Source organism: Talpa occidentalis, unplaced genomic scaffold (genome assembly GCF_014898055.3).
Source record: "Talpa occidentalis isolate TD23 unplaced genomic scaffold, MPIMG_talOcc4v2.1 talOcc4.10, whole genome shotgun sequence".
Classification (NCBI taxonomy): Eukaryota; Metazoa; Chordata; class Mammalia; order Eulipotyphla; family Talpidae; genus Talpa; species Talpa occidentalis.
In genome coordinates, this window is record NW_023600993.1 from 54693259 (window position 1) to 54715990 (window position 22732).

The 22732-nt window shown below is 34.6% G+C and overlaps 1 protein-coding gene across 4 annotated transcripts in view; it reads left to right on the forward strand.

Annotated features, from left to right (window-relative positions):
* PPP4R2 (protein phosphatase 4 regulatory subunit 2) overlaps positions 1-22732 on the forward strand; it is a 47887-nt gene that overhangs the window by 20826 nt on the left and 4329 nt on the right. For all 4 annotated transcript variants that reach the window (XM_037492864.2, XM_054695525.1, XM_054695526.1 and 1 more), the window contains 2 exons: positions 13489-13659; positions 21943-22036. In XM_037492864.2, coding sequence (XP_037348761.1) covers positions 13489-13659; positions 21943-22036 — 265 coding nt within the window. The remainder of the gene's footprint in view (positions 1-13488; positions 13660-21942; positions 22037-22732) is intronic.

Genomic DNA, 22732 nt, shown 5'->3' on the forward strand with positions numbered 1-22732 from the left:
CGGGGCCTTTAACTTATTCCTTTCTGAACTGGTTGTCTTTTCTTTTTCTTGCCCGTTTGCTCTGGCTAGGATTTCTGGTACGATATTGAAAATAAAAGTAGTGAATGGGCATTCTTGTCTTGTTCTTCTTGATCTTAGAGTAGGAAAAAACTTTCAGTTTTTTTCACCACTGAGTATGATATAAGCTATGGCCTTGTCACTTTAGTTTTAAAATATATCCAGTTTAAAACTAACAAAAAACTTCAAATTTATAATAGTTTCAGAGTATGTAGTTGGAAATTCCCAGGAAGTTACCTACTTCAGTGTTGATGTGTTCTTTTCCCACGATTTCAGATAGTTGTTGGACCACAGTACAAATTGTTCTTGCGGTAGATACTTTGCTTTTAATGTTTATTTTTCAATAACAAATTGTAAAGGTTAATCATTTAATAGGTACATTTCAGTCTCCTTAAAGAAAAAACTTAGTAATTATTGTTTTCTTGGCTTTGCACCACATGAGTTAGTCTCTAGGTCTGTTGTGGGAAAGGCTTTCATGTTGTTTTTTGTGATTCCCTTCAAGGACCCTGTCCACCCCACTCCCTCCACCCCTTAATATACAAAAGACAATATCTGAGAAGAAAATTCTAGATCAGGGCTCCACAGTGCTTTTTTTCCTATAAAACTGAAGTTATTAATACATGAGAGATTTTAATGCTAGTGAGTATTTATTTGTAAATTGGGTCATCTGAATTTTAGGATTTCTGTTTCTCCTATTAAAAAATAGATATGCATGTTGTTTATTTTTTACGTTTTATGAGACTGATTTTTGCAGCCCTGATTTTCCCAGCCTTACTGTTTTTCAGGAATCCATGTAATTCTTCGCAACAGAATTGAGTAGTAGCAGGATTTTTCTTAAGTGGGGGTGGTGACAGGGAGGGCCAGCTTCCATCCTCAGGGCTTATTTGACAGTGTCTGGAGACATTTTTGGTTTTCACCACTCAGAGTGGTGGGTGTTACTGACATCAACTAGTAAGAGGCCAGGTATGTTGCTAAATATCCTACAATGTACAATATAGCCCACCATAATGCAGAACACCCAAACCCAAAATGCTAGTAATGTTGAGTTTTAGAAATTCACTTATTATATTAAGCTTCTCTTATCTTTAAGTCTTACACCTCTTTCACTTCCTTTTTCCATACTCTACGCATCTTTTTAAGTGAGGCCCTACTTAAAGTCCCACTTTGTCTTCCAGCCTTTCCTAATGGCTATGCATGTATGTTTTCATCTTTCCTTCTCCTAGGTTCTGTTGTAAAATCAATGAAAACAGTGAACAGTAGTGTATGACCCTTTTTTTCTGTTTATCTTGTTTTCCAAACTATTTTTGTTAGTCAAAGATCAGTGTCTTGTATTTCCCCTGGACTTCTATCATTGACCCTGATGTTACAGTGTGAATTGGTAGAATAGAATGCCAGTATCTGCCTAGGCTCTGACAATGTGAGGAAATCTGTTGATAGCAATTTAGAATTAGTGTCAGATGGACTGTGGAGGGATAGGATAGAAGCAGTGATGAAATGGTGAGAAGAGTGACTCCTTAGTATGGGGTGGGGGGGATTAGATTCACCTCATCCATTTAGTGTAATTAAAAAAAAAAAATCAGTACTCTAAATTTGGATATGGCTATCTTTAGACTGAGCCAAAATATATATCTCCGATTCAGTTGTTTATGTAGAAAGGAAGGGTCCATGTTGGTATATTAATAAATTTTGGAAAGATTTTCATTAAGGGGTCAAAGGTTAGCTAAGAGTTAAATATCAATCACATTAACTACAAGACACTATTTCTTGAAATTTTTATGTTAGTTGGTAGAGGTGGTGAGCAGAAGAAAGTAACTTGAATCTTTAAGCACATTGGAATACTTATGAATATACAAGATGCCCAAAAAAAAAAAAAAAAAAAAAAGAGGGCCTCCCTGGTGGCACAAGGGGTTAAGCACCACACTGTGAAGCAATCCTCTGCTGCATGAGTTCGATCCCCAGCCAGCCAGGGAGCAACCCACATGGCATAGCAGACCTCTCCTGTCTTGCCTGCTGCTCCCCTCAGCAGTGTATTTCAGTCATTCTGCCTGTTCTGTTGACTGACTGTGGTGAATCCTCTCACCCCCCTCATCTCTGGCCTGTACCCCAGCTCTTGTATGCATAAAGGAATAAATCTTGGGAATTAAAAAAAACCCAAGTTTACACTGAGGTGTTACAGGTGTTATCTGTTGAAACTTTCATCTGATTGGATCCTCATATGTGTACATATATACTGGTTTGAAATGTGACTTGTAGTAGCAAATACTTTGTCTTCAGAGTTTTAGCACATTGGAGCAGGTACTATGCCATTTTCAGATTTTAATTTCTCTGAGCAATAAAGTGTAACATTTCAAAGATAATTTTAAAATAGCAACAATTAGACAAATATTTTAGTTACTTTGACATGAGTCTTTATTTTTAAAGGATTCAGTGTAAAATGAGAATCTGACAGTTATTATATATACCCTAGCTCTTGTATGCATAAATAAATAAATCTTAAAAAAATCTTTCAAAGAATTTGGTCCCATGACAGTACCCTCTAATGGGGAGATTAATTTTCATTTTATTTCTAGTTTTATTTTCTAGGTTTTTTTTTAACAGTGTGCTAGTAATCAGTAAAAGTAAAGAGACATCTTATTTTTTAAGCCTAGTAAAATTTTGTGGTAGTCCTATTATATCTGATTATCTTTGGATCTGCTTCTGTACTCTGTTCTACTGATTTACTTTAATCTTTTCTTAATTGATAAACTATTATATAGTATAATAATGCAAAAGAAATATTTTCTTGATTGGGGCCTATTTTATAGTGGCTTTCTAAGCTGGTAATTTATATTTTAAAATTCTTAAAATTAATGTGTTTTTGTGTAAGCAGTTCACAATGTACTTATTTTTGCTGGTCTTTCACCACTTAATTGAATATTCAAATTAAATTTACTTTTTTATATTTTTGCATGTAATTAAAGATAAATTCCATGACCCTTGAAATCTGATTCAAATAGTTGCCTTTTGAAATTAAGCATTTTATAATCCTATCATCTTGTATACTTGATCATCCACTACAATTTTTTGTTTTTATTTATTCTTCCCACATTCCCCATTGATGTGAAATGAAATACAAGTGAAATACAAATTTGCTATTCCTTGGATTATTAAGGGCTCTTCCGTGCTTATATAAGTTGTGTAGAAAACAATTACACTGAATAAAGAATAATCTTAATAGAATTTGGAATAGTAAGAGTAAGTTAGTATAGTGGCCACTGTGCACTAAAGTATTCTAGAACCAGTTTGGAAAAATAAGAGATGCCCTTGTGCCACAGAAAGTACTTTTAATTTCAGAATTGTGAGGGAAATGTTTGTTTCATGTACATTAGCCTGTAGTTGTGTTCCTAAAATTCTAAATTAATCATCATAGAACAAAGATGCATGTGACATCCTCCCCTAGACACCTGGTATCATTAGTCTTACACAGGTACAATCACATGTGAGAAGCAGGGTGTAAGAAGGTATTGGGGTAAAGGATGGAGGTGTGTATGTATCCTGACTCAACCCTGTGATTGGCTTCAAGACCAAGGACACCAGCATGTAAATTGTTTTTAATAAAATTTACATAGCCAAAGCACTCCTGAGAAAAAAAGAAGGGAATGGAGGCATCACACGCCCAGACTTCAAACTATACTACAAAGCCATAATCATCAAAACTGCATGGTATTGAAACAAGAACAGACACACAGACAAATGGAATCGAATAGGAAATCCAGAAATAAACCCACAGATTTATGGTGAACTAATCTTTGACAAAGGAGCAAAGAATATGCATTGGAGCAAAGAAAGTTTGTTCAATAAGTGGTGCTGGGAAAACTGGGCCACTACATGCAAAAGAATGAAGCTTGACTACTACCTCACACCATGCACAAAAACCAACTCAAAATGGATTAAAGAACTAGACATCAGAATGAAACCATAAAATACATAGAAGGAAATATAGGTGAAACACACTACGTGATATGCACATCAAAGACATCTTTACAGACACATCACCCAAAGCAGTGATAGTGTAAAGGCAAAGATCAGCAGCTGGGACTACATCAAATTAAAGAGCTTCTGCGCAGCAAAAGAGACAATAACAAAAACTAAGAGAAACCCCACCAACTGGGAGAACATTTTTGCACACAACACTAATGATAAAGGACTGATCACAAAAATCTGCAAAGAGCTGATGAGACTCAACAACAACAAAGAAAATAATCCAGTCAAAAAATGGGCAGAAGAGCTAAAAAGAAACTTCTCTGAAGAGGAAATGCAAATGGCCAACAGGCATATGAAAAAATGTTCAACATCACTTGTAATCAGGGAAATGCAAATCAAAACTACCATGAGATACCATCTTACACCAGTGAGAATGGCACATATTAAAAAAACTAGCAACAACAAATGTTGGCAAGGATGTGGAGAAAAAGGAACACTCCTGCACTGCTGGTGGAAGTACAAACTGGTCCAACCACTAGGGAAAGCTGTGTGGAGATTCCTCAACCTGCTAAAGATGGAACTTCCTTATGATCCAGCAATTCCACTCCTAGGTATTTACCCAAAGGACACAGAAACATCAATTCCAAAGAGCACCTGCACCCCTATGTTTATAGCAGCACTGTTTACAATAGCTAAGCTTTGGAAACAACCCAAATGCCCAAAAATAGATGACTGGATCAAGATGTGGTTCATATACACCATGGAATATTACTCAGCAATCAAAAAAGATAAACACATGCCATTTGCAGCAACATGGATGGAGCTGGAAGGGATCGTGCTCAGCGAAATAAGCCAGAAAGAAAAAGAAAAATACCAGATGGTCTCACTCATAGCAGGAATCTAGAAAACTTAAATAAGGGACCAGGAAAATGAATAACTATAATAAAGTGAAAATCAAAAGCAACAAAAACTATGAACCAGAGACAATCTGAGGAGTGGGGGGGCAGGGAGGGGAGGGCTTGGGGTCAAAATAAGGGGGTTGCAATTGTATGGGGAATATAAAAATAAAATTTATAAAAATTAAAAAAAAAAGAAACTAAGAGAAATGTTTTGGGACTGTCAATCTCACCTTTATTACGTTCTGCCAGTTATTGTGCTAGCAGCTAAAATAAATACTCTAATTTCAGCAAAAAACAAAAAAAAAAAAAACAAAAAAAACCTTCCAAGTATGATTAATTTGACATGCTGCTTCATTGTATTTATTAACTCAATTACTTTCTAACATTTGAAGGAACTTGTTACCACACCATTAATGTAATTTTTTGTGGTTTTGTTTTCATAAAGGATTGGCAAGTGGTTCATGAAAAGATGAGATTAGAAGAACCTTTGTATAGAGAAATCCTAATTCAGATAAAATAGATTATGCCTTTGTGGGTGATAATTAAAATTACAAAAAGAATTCTTTAAAGTGTAAGACATTTTGAAGTAACATGGTTTGGTTTCAGTCATACAGCATTAAAAATTAACATCTGTATATACTTAGATCTGTATTCATCACTTAGGTCTAAGTTCATCCTTCATACAGATGACCCCTTTTCTCCAGTCAATCCCTTATTCCCCTTTCTCTTCTGGTAACGACCGTTTTTCTTTACTCTAAAATTGTAGTTCATTCACTTTTGTTTTTTACCAAAACACACAAGGGAGATCATGATGTTTGTCTTCATGTGAATGAATTACATCCATGTTGTTGCAGGATTTCATCCTTTTTTTTTTTAATTTATTTTTTGAAGATTTATTTATTTATACAAGCACTGGGTACAGTCAGATGCGCAGGAGGGTGAGAGAATTCACCAGAGCCAGAGCAGGGAGCAGAGCAGGCAGAAGGACCGAGGTACACTGCTGAGGGGAGCAGCGGGCGGCAGGAGAGGTCTGCGTGCCATGTGGGCCCCTTGCCCAGTGGCCGGGGATCGAACCGACGCTGCAGCTTTGCAACCCAGCGCTCAACCACTGTGCCGCCTGGGAGGCCCCATCCTTTTTTTTTTTTTAATGGCTGAATAATCTGTGTGTGTGTGTGTGTCTTCAGTCATCTGTCAGTGGGCACTTAGGTTACGGATTATGCTTGTGGACATAGGGCTGCATATATCTATTCAGTTAGTGTTTTTGTATTCAGATGAACCCAAAAGTGGGATAACTGGGTTGTATGGAATTTTTTTCCTTCCTTCCCTCTCCCTCCTTCCTTTCTTCCTCTCTCTCTTTCTTTCCCAAAATTACCATACTATTTTCTGTGATGGTTGTACCAGGTTATATCTCCATTGTATGCTGTTGGCTCCTTTGTCATAAATATGTTCTCCATGCATATGTGAGCTTATTTCTGGGCTCTCCATTCTATTCCATTGATCTCTGAAACATCTGTTTGGTTTTTTTTCTGTTTTGAATAATTTTGCTTTGTAATATTACTTGAAGTCCAGGAATGCAATACTTCTATGTCTCTTTTTCCCCTCATGATTATTTTGGTTATCTGGGGTCTTTTGTAATTCAAAATAACTTAAAAAAAAAGATTTATGCATACAAGAACTGAGGTGTAAGCCAGAGATGCGAGGATGGGGGTGAGAATATTCACTAGAGACAGAGTGGGGAGCAGAACAGGCAGACTGACTGAAATACACTGCTGAGGGGAGCAGTGGGCAAGACAGGAGAGGTCTGCTGTGGCATGTGGGTTGCTCCCGGACAGGCCTGAACTTGTGCTGCAGTAGCTGGTGATAGCTTGATAAAGCTAGCACTGTCTCTTTAACCCCTGTGCCACCAGGGAGGCCCAATTCCAAATAACTTTTAGTGAGTGTTTCTTCTGTTTATTTGAAGAATGCCATTGGGATTTTGATAGGGATTACATTGAATCTCATTATAGGTAATGTAGGCAATTTAAAATGTTAATTCTTTCACCTTTTCTTTTTTTGTGTCTTTCATTTCTTTTAGTCTGTAGATTTCTCTATGCATGTCTTTTAGCTTGGTTACATTTATTGCTATGTATTTCTTTTTGATGTGATTGTAAATGGGATTGTTTCCCGATTTTCTGCTAATTTGCATATAGGAATGTAATTAAATTTTATATATTAATTTTACAGCCTGCCACTTTATAAATTTGTAGTTTCCTCCTCATTTTCTAGTTTTATGCCATTGTGGTCAAGCTTGATAGGAATTCAGTCTTCATAAATTTATTGAAACCCACTTTGTATTCCAACATTCATTCTATCCCTGAAAACATCCCATGTGTACTTGAGAAGAATGTATATTGTTTTAGGGTGAAATGCTGTGTAAATATCTAAGTTTATCTCATCTAGCTTGTCATAAACCATTGTTTCTGTGTTGATTTTCTGTCTCATGTGTCCATTGTGTTGCTGTGCCCTTCACCTCTCTTTGTATTTTGGTTTTCCTGTGTTGGGTGTATATAAATTGTGTTGTCGGAAAAGTCGTGGTATTTTTTTCTATGTTTTTCTTGCCATACTGATCTTTTTATGATACCCATCTTTGTCATGTTATCTTTTTTGGTTGTAATATATCTGACAAAAGTATAGTAGTTCTTGCTTTTAAAATCTGTAGATGGCATGTATTGGGTTTTGATTTTAGTCAGTCCAGTCACTCTGTGCCTTTTGATTACATTGAGGGTGATTATTGATATGTGAGAACTTCCTGTTGCCATTTTATATTTTGTTTTCTGATTCTTCCCTCTTTATTGCCTTGTTCAGTTTTCTGTGAACTTTTTTCTTTTTTAAGTAGAAGAGCTCATTTTCAACATTTCTTGTTAAGGAGTAGGGTGAACTTGACTGGAAAACGCCTTTATTTCTCCCTCCTGTTTTAAAGAGAGTTTTATGGGATGGTGTATTCTTGACTGGAAATTTTTGAGTATTTTGAATATGTCATCCATTTGCCTGGCCCATGGAGTTTCTGCAGAGAACGTGCTCTGTTTTTGATGCTAGCCTCATTGGAATACTTTGACATATGCTATCTGCTTCCCCCACCTTCCCTGGCCACCTTTAATGTCTTTGTCTTGTACTCTTGGTAGTTTCTCTTTTGTGTCTTGTTGTAGGTGTTTTTGTATTTAGATAACCAGATCTTTCAGCTTCCTAGACTTGTGTATTCAGTTCCTTCCCCAGGTTTGGGAAGTCCATAGTTATTATGTCTTTGAATAACGAAGCTGTTCCCTTTACTCTGTTCACCTTCTGGGATACCCTAATATCCTGTGTTGCCTTTCCTAATGGAGTTGGCTAGCTCTCATAGTGGTTGTTCATTTTTAAAATGCCTTATTTCTCTCTTTGACTTGAATTGTTTCTAGATTCTCTCTCAACTTGTAGATTCATTCCTCCATTGGGTCTGTTCTATTACCTTAGTTTTCTGTAGGCACTCAATCTTGTTTATTGAGTTCTTCACATCCTGAATATTTATTTTCTTTGTAGCTTCAGTCTCTTTTGCTTTTTTTTTTCCTCTGATCTCATTAAATTGCTTTTCTGGGTTTTCTTGTATTTGAATTTCTTCATGATAGCTATTTTGAGTTGTCAGATTTCATTCTTTCAGGTCTTTTTTTTTTTTTTTTTAAGTCGAAAGTATCTTACTACAGACTTATTTATTTATTTATGCATACAAGAACTGGGGTGTAGGCCAGGGTGGGGGAGGGCGCAAGAGGATTCATCACAGACAGAGTGGGGAGCAGAACAGGCAGATCAACCAAAATAAACTGCTGAGGGGAGCAGCGGGTGAGACAGGAGAGGTCTGCTACGCCATGTGGGTTAGCTTCCTTGCTGGAGATTGATCTCATGCCTCAGTTGCTGGGACATCTTAATAGCATGAGAGTTCTGTGCCACCAGAGAGGCACTGGTCTTTAAGTTTGGTTTCTGCAGCAGACCATTCTCTTTTGTTGTATCCTGAAGTTTTGCTTTTGTTGGAGGTATATTCCTATGTCTTCACATTTGGCATGTCTACCATCTGTTTTTGCTTGTTTTTAATCAGGCTCACCTGCTTACTGAAATGCCTTTCCTTTTTTCCCTAATCGGTAACACTATTGCTTTCACGTTTGGTATCATGAGGTCCTTATGGCTGCTACTACTATGTTGTCACCACATGCAATCCATGTCTTTAAATCTGGTTTCTGAAGTGATGTTCTCCCTCATGATCTCTTATTACTTTGAAGTCTTGGGTTGTCTGTGTTGGTATATTCTTCTGCATATTTGACTTGTCTACCACCTTTACTTTTTCTTTTTGACCTAGATTACCAACTTAGTACCCGCTTTTTCTTTTCCCAGCAAGTGATGGTATGGTTCTTTTTTATTTATTTTTTTGGTTACTACACATTTCTATAGGTGCTGCAGGCACCTGGGGAATGGTGGATTAGCTAGTGTTTTGTCAGGGAGGTACAGAGGCATGGAGGGGGCCAGCTGCTGTCACAGATGTACTGGGGGATGCCTTGTTCATGTCTGTGATCTTTTTTTTTTTTTTAAGATTTTTATTTATTTATGCATACAAGAACTGGGGTGTAGGCCAGTGGTTCGGGAGGTGAGAGGATTCACCAGAGACAGAGTGGGGAGCAGAACAGGCAGATCTACTGACAGGAGAGTCTGCTGTGCCATATGGGTTAACTCCCTGGCTGGGTGTTGAACTCAGGCCACAGTGGCTGGCAATAGCTTAAAAGTGCTTAGACTTTAATAACTTTCTGAAACACAAATATGGTGAGATGCTGGTTATACTTCCTTCTCACCTCCTTGCTGTAAAATTCTCTCACTGATGTTCTGTTACAGAATACTTGTGTTAGTTATCTCTCTTGTGAGGGAAAACAATGCAAGGAATGCACTATGTTACTATCTTTGTGATGTTACTCTTTCCGGAAGACTCCTGTGGTAAACCTCTGTTGTGTTTTAAGTTTTAACTAAATGCTTGTGGGAAGTCTGGTGAAATTTAAGGATAAAGTTTAGCATTCAGTGACCATTATATATTCAGAAATTAATATTAGCCATGTCAGAAATTATAATATTCTCCCTTTACTTCTTAAACCTACAGTTCCTCTTCCATAGATAGATTAGCGGTAGAGGGATAAAGTAATTACTTAATCTTTAATGATCACCCTTACCAAATTTAAAAAGAATAGTAATATTTGATACCAACTAATTTACTAATTTAATAGAATGGCATTGTCAGTTCACGTGTCACTTTTGGGTTTAACGTTTTAACAATCTGCCAAAGCAGTTTCTATTGTGCCTGCACCATTTGGTATATACACCAGCAGTTTATAGATTACCAGTTTCCTTTTACATCTTCCCCAACACTTAGTTAACCTTTTGATTATAGCAGTCCCAGTGGATGGGAACTGGTATCTCATTTTGGTTTGATTTTGCATTTCCTTAATGGATACTAAGTATCTATTCTTGTGTTTATTGCCCATTTGTCTGTCTTCATAAAAATACCTATTTCAGGGCCTCCCCATTGGCTCAGTAGTTGAGCGCTGGGTTGTGAAGCTGCCCACAGCCTCGAGGGTCCCACATGACACTCAGACCTCTCCTGCTGTGCCCGCTGCTCCCCTCAGCAGTGTACTTCAGTCCTTCTGCCTGTTCTGCTCCTTGCTTTGGCTCTGGTGAATTCTCTCACCCTCCCGCGCTTCTGACTGTACCTGGTGCTTGTGTAAATAAATAAAATCTTTAAAAATAAAAAAAATGCCTATTTGAATCTTTTACACATTTTTCAAGATTTTTTTCAGTGGAGTAAAATATACATAATGTAACCTTTTATAGTTAAGTAGCATCAAGTGCATTTACAATCCTGAGCCAGCATCACCACCATTCATCTAAAAACCTTCATCTTGGGCCTCCCCAGTGGCACAACTGGTTGAGCTCATTGCTGGGAAGCTGTCCTCAGCCTCTACAGCACAGATTCCCACATGGCACAGCAGACCTCTCCTGTATCGCCCGCTGCTCCCCTCAGCAGTGCCTTTGGTCTGTCTGCCTTTTCTGCTCCCCACTCTGTCTCTGGTGAATCCTCTCACCCTCCCGCACCTCTGGCTTGTACCCCAGCTATTGTATAAATAAAAAATAAATCTAAAAACCTTCATTTTTCCAAACAGAAACTCTACCTGTTAAACAACCTTCCCTATGCCCTGCCTTTGACAGATGTCCTTCTGCTGTCTCCTTGAATTTGACTAGATTAGATACCTCATTCCATAAGCAGAATCCTAGACTATTTGTTCTTTTGTATCTGGCTTATTTCACATGATCAAGACTTTGTAGCATGTGTCAGAATGTTATTTTATAGGGTCAGATATGACCCATTTTACATATATATACTGCATTTGGTTATCCACTCATCTGTTGGTGAACGTCTGGAGTTGCTTACACATCTTGACTATTGTGAATAATACTGCTGTGCACATTGGTGTACAATTATCTTACTGGGTCCCTGCTTTCAAATATTTTGGTTGTCTACCTAGAAGTGGAATTGTTGGATCATAAGGTAATTTTTTTTTTTTTTTTTTTTTTTGAGAAACCACCCTACTGTTTCCCACAGTGTAGGGTGGCTGAATTATTTTACATCCCTACCACAATGCAAAGATTCTAGTTTCTGTACATCCTTGCCAGCCAATATTTGTTTTTGCTTTTTTTTTTTTTTTGATAAATGCAAATCTAATGGATATGGAGTTCTACATCATTGCGGTTTTAATTTAGAGTTCCATGTCTGTTAACCATTTGTATATCTTTGGGTACATGTTGATTCAAATAGTCTGCCTATTTTTTAATCAGGCTATTTTAGGTTTTTTGTTGTTGAGTTGGGGTTCTTTATATATCATGGATGTTAACACCTTATCAAATACATGAATTACATATATTTTCTCCCATTCTATTTGTCTTTCTACTCTTACTGCTAGTGTGAATGATATACAAAAATTTCTTATTTTGATAGTTTTCTGTTTATGGATTTCGTTATTGCCTGCACTGTTGGTATTACACAGTAGGTTTTATATCAGTACTGACTGCTTTTGAAATGTCTTGGTAATGCATCAGGTTCCTTCCAAACTCACAGTGAGGAGCATTTTCAAGACTTAGTTTTTTGCTTTGAATTTCAAACATTTTGGCATTGGCCACAAATAATTCGGTTGTTTCTCTTGAGGGTTTTACTAGGTCAGCTGACAACAATACTCAGTTGTTTCTTGAGACACCTGTAGTATTTTTACAAACATCAGAAGTCCTTTATATGTATACTTCTCATTTTGTTACACAGAATGTTTTTTAAAAGATGTGTGTTCAAAGATTGGAATGTAGTACAATTAATAATTTGTTTTGCTTTATTAAACTTTAAGTGAAACAAGTGGTGGTTTTCTCACTGCTCTCCCCCACACCCCAAGAGTTTGTGGTGGTGAGGAGGTAATGAGCACTACTAGTGCAGTTATATTACTGCCTTGATTCACGCTAAAGTCTCATAAGTTTTACCCACTTCTGCTTTTGTGGCATCCATGTAAATGTTAACATGGTGGAAAAAGTCAACCCTGATAAGAAAATAGCTTTGAGGTCTGCTGTCCTAATTTATCTATGGTTACTAGATGGGAAGGAAACATAATTATAGATTAACACTTTCCTTGTTTTGTTTAGCCATCTGTGTAAGGGATTGTCTGTATTCCCCCTGGTGGTGGAGGTGGCTTGTTGGGGAAATGGTTGGCATTTCTAATTCCTGCATCTCCTGGAATTTAGGTTCAGGCTGGTATCACAAAATTTCCCTGTATTAGTGGACAGGTGTAAAAAAGACATCTATACCATTTTATTAAGGTCAGTACATAAGGAAATCATGTTTATATACTGTAGAACCTTTTTAGTTTTGTCATTTAAATGTTTTTTTCTATTTTTCTTTGATCTATAGCTTTTAATGTTAAAGTAGCCTGAACATGCTAGCTGAAAGTGAAGGCAAAAGAAAAAACTGAATTTATTTTGCTGTTTAACAGATCCAAGACAAGAAACTTAATTGTTTATATATAAACGTTACCAACTTGGATGTTAATAGTTTTGCATATGGAGTTATCCTGACTTGTCCATTTAAAACTAGAAATGTGATCTTGGGCTAATTTCTATAACCTATTTAAAATGGGGCAGTAACTTCTCCCTGGTTAGGTTTATTATTAGGTGGGATAGAGTCAAGACTAAATAATGTTTTTAAAATGCAAAGAATGTCACTATGTACACAAGAGACTCATCCAGAGGTAGTTCATTTTAAAGGTTTTTTTTTTTTTTTTAATCATATTTGGATTTGGTTGTGTCAGGAGTTGGGAGCTGGTGTGGCACAGTGCATGCTACTGAATATAAAGACAGCATTCTCACTACTACTTAGTCCGACCTTAATTTCATTAGCATTAGTGTATAGTTTGGTGAATTGAATATTTTTGCTCTATGTTCAAGAATTGTAAAGGTACAAGGCATTAATTTTTTTTTTACTTTTTGCTTATAGGATTCAGTGGTCCCAATTTAAAGGCTATTTTATTTTCAAACTGGAGAAAGTGATGGATGATTTCAGAACTTCAGCTCCTGAACCAAGAGGTCCTCCCAACCCTAATGTCGAATATATTCCCTTTGATGAAATGAAGGAAAGAATACTGAAAATTGTCACTGGATTTAATGGGTATGCACTTAATATTATTTTAAAGGTTTAATTTTTAACAGCATTATGGATTTTTCTTTCAGCTTTTGATGTATCTGATTGTTTAATAACTGATTATCCATTAGAATAAGTTTTATGTCTCTAGTGGCATATATAGTAGTTACTGATTTTCATCTTACAGGTATTTAAAATATTTACAGTTTTGTTTTGTTTTAACTTGAACTACCTTTTCATGGCTATCACTGGCATTTGGACTTTAAATGGATATGACTGTGGTAACATTCATTTATCAGGAAATATTTTATGGTTTTTATTTCCCTTTTTTGTATTTTGTGTTATAAATCTATAAATTGCTCAGAACCTGTATGGTCATTAAGTCACATTTCTTTTAAAATGGAAAATACTAATTTATGAAGATACTCTACTTACTGTTCATTAAAAAGTTTTCTGAGTCTCCCTTCTGCTCCCACTAAGTAAGCCACTTTTACTTATTGCACCAAAAAGATCCTCTGCACTAAAATAAAACTGATTTTTTTTAAATGTTATTGTGTCTCATATTCTGTATCATTTTATATATTTTCTTTTTAGGGCTTTATGTTTTTTTTAGTGTTTTCTTTATTGAAGGAAAGAAATATTTGTGAAGTTGAATTTTTCAGTATTTAGTTTGGCGCCAACAGTTTGGAATATGGGGTGATAATACCAAATTTTACAGTGGTTATCTTGACAAGAATTCGTATTAAGGGTAGATTTTATTTGAAAGGGTTTCAGTTGTGGGTGTTTATGAAGCATAAATGTGATCTCATTCTTTCTTTGGATACTTAAACAGATGAAATTTGCAATGTCAAATTCCCCTGTTTTTAGAAGAGTTTTCCTGCTTTGGTCTGTTTCAATTTACTGTTACTAAAATACTTTTTGGGGGGTAGAATTTATAGCTTTATATTTGTGGTCCCTCAGTTAATATGGTTGCCCATGGAGGTTTGAGATGGGAAAGGAATTTATTTTCACTCTCTACCTTCTTGAAAATTGTTTAACTGTACTCACATATTTCTTATCAATACTAGTTAATTTTTCTTAAAGTACATACCCAGGAGATGACACATACTGTGTATTAAAAGTATATTGCATAAAATTTTTTATTGAACCAAATGTTTAAGATAAGAATTGGAGAACATTTATAAATAGTACAAAGACAGAAAGATTATACTTAGACTGTATAGTGACTTATTTCAATAAATTATGGCTAACTTAAAAATAAGAGTTAAAGAGAACTAGGTCATTATTATACCACCGTGACTGTAACCTAATTTACTTGTGATTCTGAAATGTCATTTTTAATTCTTTCAAATTAAATTGAATTATAAACAGATCTATAAGTTGGTGCGTTAACCCTAAATGTTTGTAATTTTTAAATTTGTAAACATAATTGACCTATTTCATAAAATTACTTGAATAGTCATTAAATGCCTACATGTGATTAAACATAATTGCCTTAAAAACATTTTTCATCGGGCCTCCCCTGGTGGTGCAGCGTTTTGAGCGCTGCGTTGCGAGGCTGCCCACAGCCTCTGCAGCGCCAGTTCGATCCCTGGGCCACCGGCGAGGGTCCCACAATAAATAAATAAATAAATAAATAAATAAATAAATAAATAAACCATTTTTCATCTTTGAACCTTAAGTCTGCTGAACTTAGTTTTAAATTTGATTTTTCAGAAAGGCAATTTTGAATCATTTTCCCTGATCTGGTAGAAACCAAGTCTTAACCAGTGATACATTAATGTTTTTCATTTTTAAATTTACCCTTTTTTATTATATAAATATATAGACACATTAAATGTGTCAATCTTTTTCAATTTTATTTTCATGTCTCCAATATATGAAAATTAGTTGCTTTAAAATTTTTGACATGGTTGGTAGAAATAGCCTTTGTTCATTTTCAACCAGCTTGAGGGCTTATCTTTTCTAGTATATTCCTATATATTCTGTTTGTGCTGTAGATAATCTTTTAAATTACAAAAGCAACACGTTAATGGTTTTAAAAGATGGCAGAATATCAGAAAAGAATGTAAAGAATCAAAATAGGACCATGATATATCTACGTGTATTATCCTTTTAAAAGAACTTTGAATCTTTTCTGTATCAGTATAGTTAAAGCCATGTCTTTTGTTTGTCTATTTATTTGAAATGGCTGCATTATTTTTTGGTACATGAGCATGTTATAATTTGTCCCATTCCTGTTGGTGGAGGGTGTTTAATTTTTGATTGGTACAAATAGAGTTTGTAGTGAGTATCCTAGAACATACCTTCCTGTGTTGATGACTGACTTGTCATGTGCTGAATATATGCATAAAATCTTTTAATTTACAAGTGGAATTGCTAGGTCACAGTGAATGTACACTTAAAATTTTACAGATAGTACAAACTTGACCTCACAAAATATGTTCTTTTGTGCTTCCTTGTGTATGAAAGTGCAAATAGTGTATCTCTTCAGTATTTGTGTGTGTTGGTTTGTGTTTCTTTGATTGCAAGTGAAATTGAATACTTTTTATATCCTTATTGGCTCTTTCATGAATTACAATTTCATGGTCTTTTGATTTTCCTGTTGGTAAGTTCCTTGTTTAATTCTTGCTTTTAGTTAGTAAAAACTTAAAGTGCTTCATAGTATTTTGCCATTAAAAAGATTATTTTTAAAAAATATTTCAGTATATTTTTTGCATATAAATTTTCCCTCCTTGATGTGGCAATTGTCCTTTTACTTGTTTGCTTGATTTCCAGAATTCTAAGATTCTAGAGAGCAGAAGTAAACTGCCTTTTCCATATAAAATTAGAACAGTGAATGTCTGAACATTATAGGTTCTCAAAAATGTATTGAATGATTAAACAAAGGGAATGAAAACATTTCTTTGTATCTTAATGATAGATAAATGCTTAAGTTTGGGGGTTTTTTTTCTTTTTTTAGTTCTATTTTCTTGTCCTTTTAAAATTACTTTTGAACTTTAAAATTTTATAGGAGAAGATGGATTATAGCTACTCTCCAGAAGTGAAGTTACAGTTTCTTAGGTGAGAAACACCAAAAAATAAAATTAATGAAACTAGAAAGTTTAATGAAATGGTATCTGTTGCCTCTGCAAGGGGTTATGGGCTTACTAGAACTGGGGCCATTTATGAAGATCTTCTTCGTAACATAGACCCCATGAATGTAATTTAGAAACTGTTAATAGTTCATTCCTGTAATTGTATACCAAGAGGGATTTTGAGGGGCAAGAGAGAATGTAACTTGCATTCTTAGTTTTTAAAAGATCAATTTATGTCCTCTTAGTTACTGAGAATGGAAGAATAATGAATGTAAAAGGAATTGATGAAGTCCTGCCCATCCTTTAACAACGCTGTTTAAAAATAAGCTGTAGGCTTCATTTATTGTGCATAGTTGACTTAAGATAGCATGGCTATGTATTTATGAGGGTATTTGGAAAAAGTACACACAACCACTTGACACCTAAAACTGCAGTGTTTTCTTTGGCATGATCGTCTTTCTGACTTGAATTTCTTTGCTAAAGTTACTTTAATGTACATAATTAACCAGATTGTGCTTGTCATGAAAACTTTCACGATTGTTTTATATGTGTTGGTGCATGAATACAACATATCTTGTATGTTTCTATACTTGTGTGTGCCACTTCATACTTTTTTTTTTTTTTTTGAAGATCATATATGAGATTTTTATACTTAAATCTAAACTGTAACTTTAAAAGAACTCCTTTTTTGGTTTTGTATTGTTTGCCTCAGAGTTAGGTCTAATATTATACAGGGAGACCCTGGAATTCTAGCCCTTTTTTAAATTTTGTGCTCTTACCCCTTTGACCTCTTTTACTGTTTGCTGTATTTTCTCCTTGGGGAAAAATATTTACTTTTGTATTTTTCTATTATTTTTGTCTATATTAAGCATATTAAATATATCACTTAAAATGTGTTAACTTTTTAATATAGCTGGTTAAATATCAAATTATTAATTAGTAGCCTTCCCTTCTTACACTACTCCCTGTTTGGTGGTATATGGTTTAATGTGATACCTTCTTTAATCAATTTTTGAAATTGAAGAAATAGGAACTGGCAGAAATCTAATTTTTTTCTTGACGTTTATTTGATACAATTAAAATAGCACTGAAGACTCTACTGTAGTCATTCTAAAAAATGATCAGTTTGATTAAGAGCAAAGAGTGGGAAATGGCATTAACCTTACGTTTAGGGTTACTACCATTAATGGAATAGGCTAATTCTTCATGTTAAATTTTTATAGTTGTCATATCACAATGACATTTTCATTAAAACTCAGAATTTTTGGCATTTGGTTTGTGGGATTAATATGTGCATCTGAATACTTACAAATATATGGAGAAGTTGAAGGCTGTGTACAGAAAGCATATATTGCTTTAAGTAAAGATTTTCTCATTGGATTCCAGTACACGTAAGAGTAAACAAAACTGAGCCCATTTAGCCTTTGACAACTGAAAGGTGTTTTAGTTAGATCCCACCTAAGTAGTTAAATCAGATGCAGTAAATCTTATAATTAATGCACAGTGTAAATGGTACCAATAATAGAAATTTTAAAAGATTTGAAAAGCACACCTTTATGCATAAAACAGAAGTGCAAAACTGACCACTGAAGTTTTTTTTCATAGGATATCTTATTTTCTGGTTATCTCTAGCTTTTTACTTTAATGGTCTATATGCTATGTTTCCCATTTCTTTCGCTTTTCATCAGAAAAGCTTGCTTATGTAGCACGTAGTTATTTTATTTTCTAACTTTGATTGAAATATGCCATTTTTTTCTGAATTTCTTTGAAAAAGTATCTTGGTATATATTAAGAATGTAATACAGCTTAATGATCAGATCTTTAAACAGATCAAGACAAATCTTAGTAAAACTAATCTCAAGTTAAAATGTAAAATAAAGAATTTGTTTAAAATTTCCATCTTTAAAAAAATAGCCTGAATTGTTCATTTGTATGTATCAATATCTGTCTTTATTCTGATGTTCAGTTTTCTTGAATTTGAATTACCATAATTTTAGGCAAATAAGATTTCGGGTTTTTTAATCAGTAAATGGGGACAGATTGCAGACAAAATATAAAACTAAAGTCAAATGTGTGATCCTGTTTAATCAGACTTGGTTGACTCTTCTTGGAATTCAAAGGAATATTTTTAAAGTTCCTCTGTAGTCAATCTTTGGTGGGGCTGAGCTCCCACACTCTTAGATAGGATCAAGATGATGAACACCATTGTTAAGGGATTGTCATTTAGTTCTCAAGATAGTTATATGAGTAGTGCACTTTCACTTGGACATGAGGACATAAAGAGAGGTAAAGTCATCTTGGACAAGGTTTCCTAGTGGACTAGCCAGTAATGTTTTTTAGCTATTCTATAACTTGTACATTAAGAGTAGACTGGTTAACATTTTTCTGTAGTCTTCCTGAGTAATGCCATTTCAAAAGACTTGTTACTTTCGTGTCCTTTACTTAATGTGTGTGTGCTGCTTTTTAGTATTTCAGGAGTTAGAATAAGCTACTTTGTGTGCTATGAAGAGTTACAAAGCTAACCTCTCTGTATCTGTACTGTTCTGTACATTTATTTTTGATTTGTTTTTCTGGTTGGTTCTTACACCTCTTTTTGAAAACCTACCTCTAAGTGTTCTAACGTTTATGCTTTCTTTCCTGGCATATAGTTTATTCTATGTTAATAGTACTGTGTGTACAGATTTTATTAGCCTTTAACTATTGTGATTGTAATTATTTACATGGCTGTCCCACAGTTGAGCAAGCATCTCTAGCCATAATAGGCTCTTCTGTTTAAACAGTTTTAAAAATACACAAACTGCATATAAAGAGAGACCTTTCAGGGCAATTGTCAAAATTATTTACAAGTAGTTTGTAGTTTTAGCCTTCTCAGGTAAGGTGGAGGGTGGAATGTTCTAAGACATTTTAGTGGTATATATTGAACACTTGGTGAACTGACTTCTGAAAGTGTGTAAGAATGCAGACTCAGTTTTTCACAGGCTGTCATTACTATCAGACATAATTCATCCCCCCCACCCAAAGCAGTATTAATTTCACCAACATACAATGTTAATAACTGGCTCTTGTTTTACTTACCTTCCTAACGAAAATAAGTCAAAGCATTTAGTGTAAACATTGTTAAATAGCAAGTTTAAAAATACATTTTAAAGCTAATTTTGTGAGAAAATACTTATAAGTGTGTGAAAGAAAATCAGAGTGAAAGACATAACTGGACTATTTCTTTAAATATTTGTCAATTAGATACTGTTTGAATATTCTTAGCACTTGGTGCTGTTTTGTTTTTAATGTCTATAACTTTCCGTTACAGTATCATGATGATATCATTAATGGGGCGGGTGGTATGTATGTGTGTGAAAGATTTGTGTTTTTTAAAAAATATCCAAAAGGCAAGTTTATTATTTTTAAAAGGAAAGGAATAAAAGGGCACTTGCACAGATAGAAGCGGGCAGAAAAAACTGCCCCTGAAAGGGACAGGTTTGTGAAACACCTGCATAGTCACAGATGGGCAAGAGAGCTGCCTGTGTTTAAGGTTTAAGAGTAATGACCTAAAATAGGGACTAGGTGCAGTTCTACCAGTATTACTCTGAAATCCATGGTAGTATTGACTTCAGATACATATGTATATAAAGATTCATATGTTGAGCATTAATAATATGTGAAGAGATACTGCCCTTTTGAATTTTTTCAGTCAAATGTTAACAAGGAAACTAAATTTGTAAATTGATGTTATTATCTATATAAAATTTGAGGAGCTGCTTTAAGTATTTTTGATGGTGGTGGTTTGTGTATTAGCTACAAGTTTTCAATTATGTGATGTTTATATAGAAATGAACAAAACAGATGTGTATGGTTACTGTCATATTGTTAGTAATGTTGCTTTGTGCTTCTCTTCCATTTTAAAGTTTTGACAGTGTATGTCACTTGAAAAAATTTTCAAAAGCAAGGAAGAGTATTTTTCAGCAACCTGAAGGTTCTTGTAGCAGTCATGACGAAGTCAAAGAACATATATGTATTTCTAGGTGCTTCTGAATTATTTCTGATGTAATTGTGCCCAGTCTTTTAGTAGGGTATTTGTCTGACTATTGAGTTTTGTCACTAATTGAAATAAGATTGATTCTTTACCTCTCAAATAACTAAAATGTTTGTTTTCATATGAATAACATTTATGCTTTTCTAAAACTTGCCTTAAGTGTTACAGTTTTTATACGAATAGTATTGATGATGAGAATATGAGAACTGAGTGTAATTTCTCCAAATTAGAAGGTAAACATTTATGATTATGTGTGGTATAGTAGAAAGGATGTGAAATTTGAAGTTAGAGAAACTTTGGGTTTGAGTCCTGGCACTTTGTTATTATTCACTAGCTACCTTGGTGGGGTGGGGTGGCATGGGGGGAAGAATTGTGTCAAACTGTCTATAAGTAGTAAAGAACTTTGTGAATGTTAACTCTTACTTGGAGACTTTGTAATTCTTTTATAAAGAAAATAAGTAGATTTGTATGGCAAATAATGAAGTCTGACGTTTGTACTTATTAGCCGAAAATGTCATATATCTAATGCTCATGTTTGCTGTTCGGTCTGTAATTTCTAATGAATGCTAATAATATGAGATCAAAACTAATTTATGTTTATAAAATTATGTCAGTTTTGTATTTGCTATAACATGAACATTTGATTATGGTTGAAGTAGTTGGTAAAGTTAGCAATAAGATACTTAACCAAATATTGAATATTTTAAGATGAAACATGTAGATTGTATATAAAATTCTAATTGTGAAGTGGAACCATTTTTACAGTACATTTTTCATTGGAATCATGTCTTACTCCATTCAATAACAAGACATTTGTGGCTTTTTTTTTGAACACTGTAAATATTTGTGTGCAAAAGAGCACTTGAAAAAAAGTTTCTGTATTTAAATAAAATCTAACTTGATTATTATTTGTGTTGCCTTTCTTATAAACTTAAAATTGAACCAGCTTTCAGGATTTTTAAAGTTTTTTTCTCAGTTTGAAACTTGTAAATTGTGGATGTTCTTTTTAGATAGAGGGGAATTGTTTTCTGGTTAGGACAGGTATGCTTCTTACTGTGTGTATTTTTAAGTGACTCATCCCCGCAGTTTCATTTATAGCTTAACACCTGGGTAGGACTAGATAAAACTTTTAAGTAGCAGGAGTAATATTCCTAATTCTCTTCAAAATTAATGACCTCAAACTAAAATTATATTTTTTTGCAGTATCCCTTTTACAATTCAGCGACTATGTGAATTGCTAACAGATCCAAGGAGAAACTATACAGGAACAGACAAATTTCTCAGAGGCGTAGAAAAGGTATTTTATTATTGGCATTATATTAAACTGTAACATTATGGATTTCAGAAATGAACATTGAGTTAAGATCTTTATCTTGAAGTAGGTTTCTTAGCATACTGGAAGTTCTTTCCAAATTGTTTTACAAGTTTGAGACAGATTAAAGGAAAGGGGGAGTAAGGAAGACCTGTGATTAGTTTGGGAGAGCAGCTTATGCTTTTGTCTTTTGAAAATTCACAGTATTTTTAGTACTGTTTTGCAAACTTGTTTACTACAGAATGGTGTTAAGAGGCACATAGCTTTGCAAGATCATTGATGGCAAAAGCATTTATATTCATTGTTAAGGAGAGAATGGTATATTTCAGATTTAAGAATGAGGGAGCATTAATTTTGGGTTTTGGGGGAGTTTTGTGGGTGAAGGGATGTTAGTAATCAGAACTTTCTGGTCAAAGGAAACAGTGTGAAGGAGAAAGTCATCCATATGTTTTAGGGGAATAAAAGTAAAAAATTGATTAAACATAAGTGCAAAAGGGAAAGATGGAGCCCCATAGGAACCAAGATTGGGCCACTGGGTTTCCAGTTCCCTCAGTTGGTGTTTGTAGTCCAGTGTTCATTTTAAGATTTTAATTCAAATTCAGCTTATTTTTCCCTCGGAGCCGTCATTTAAAACATTACTCTGGTTTACAGTAGATCTTGGGGTCTTACTGAATTACTATG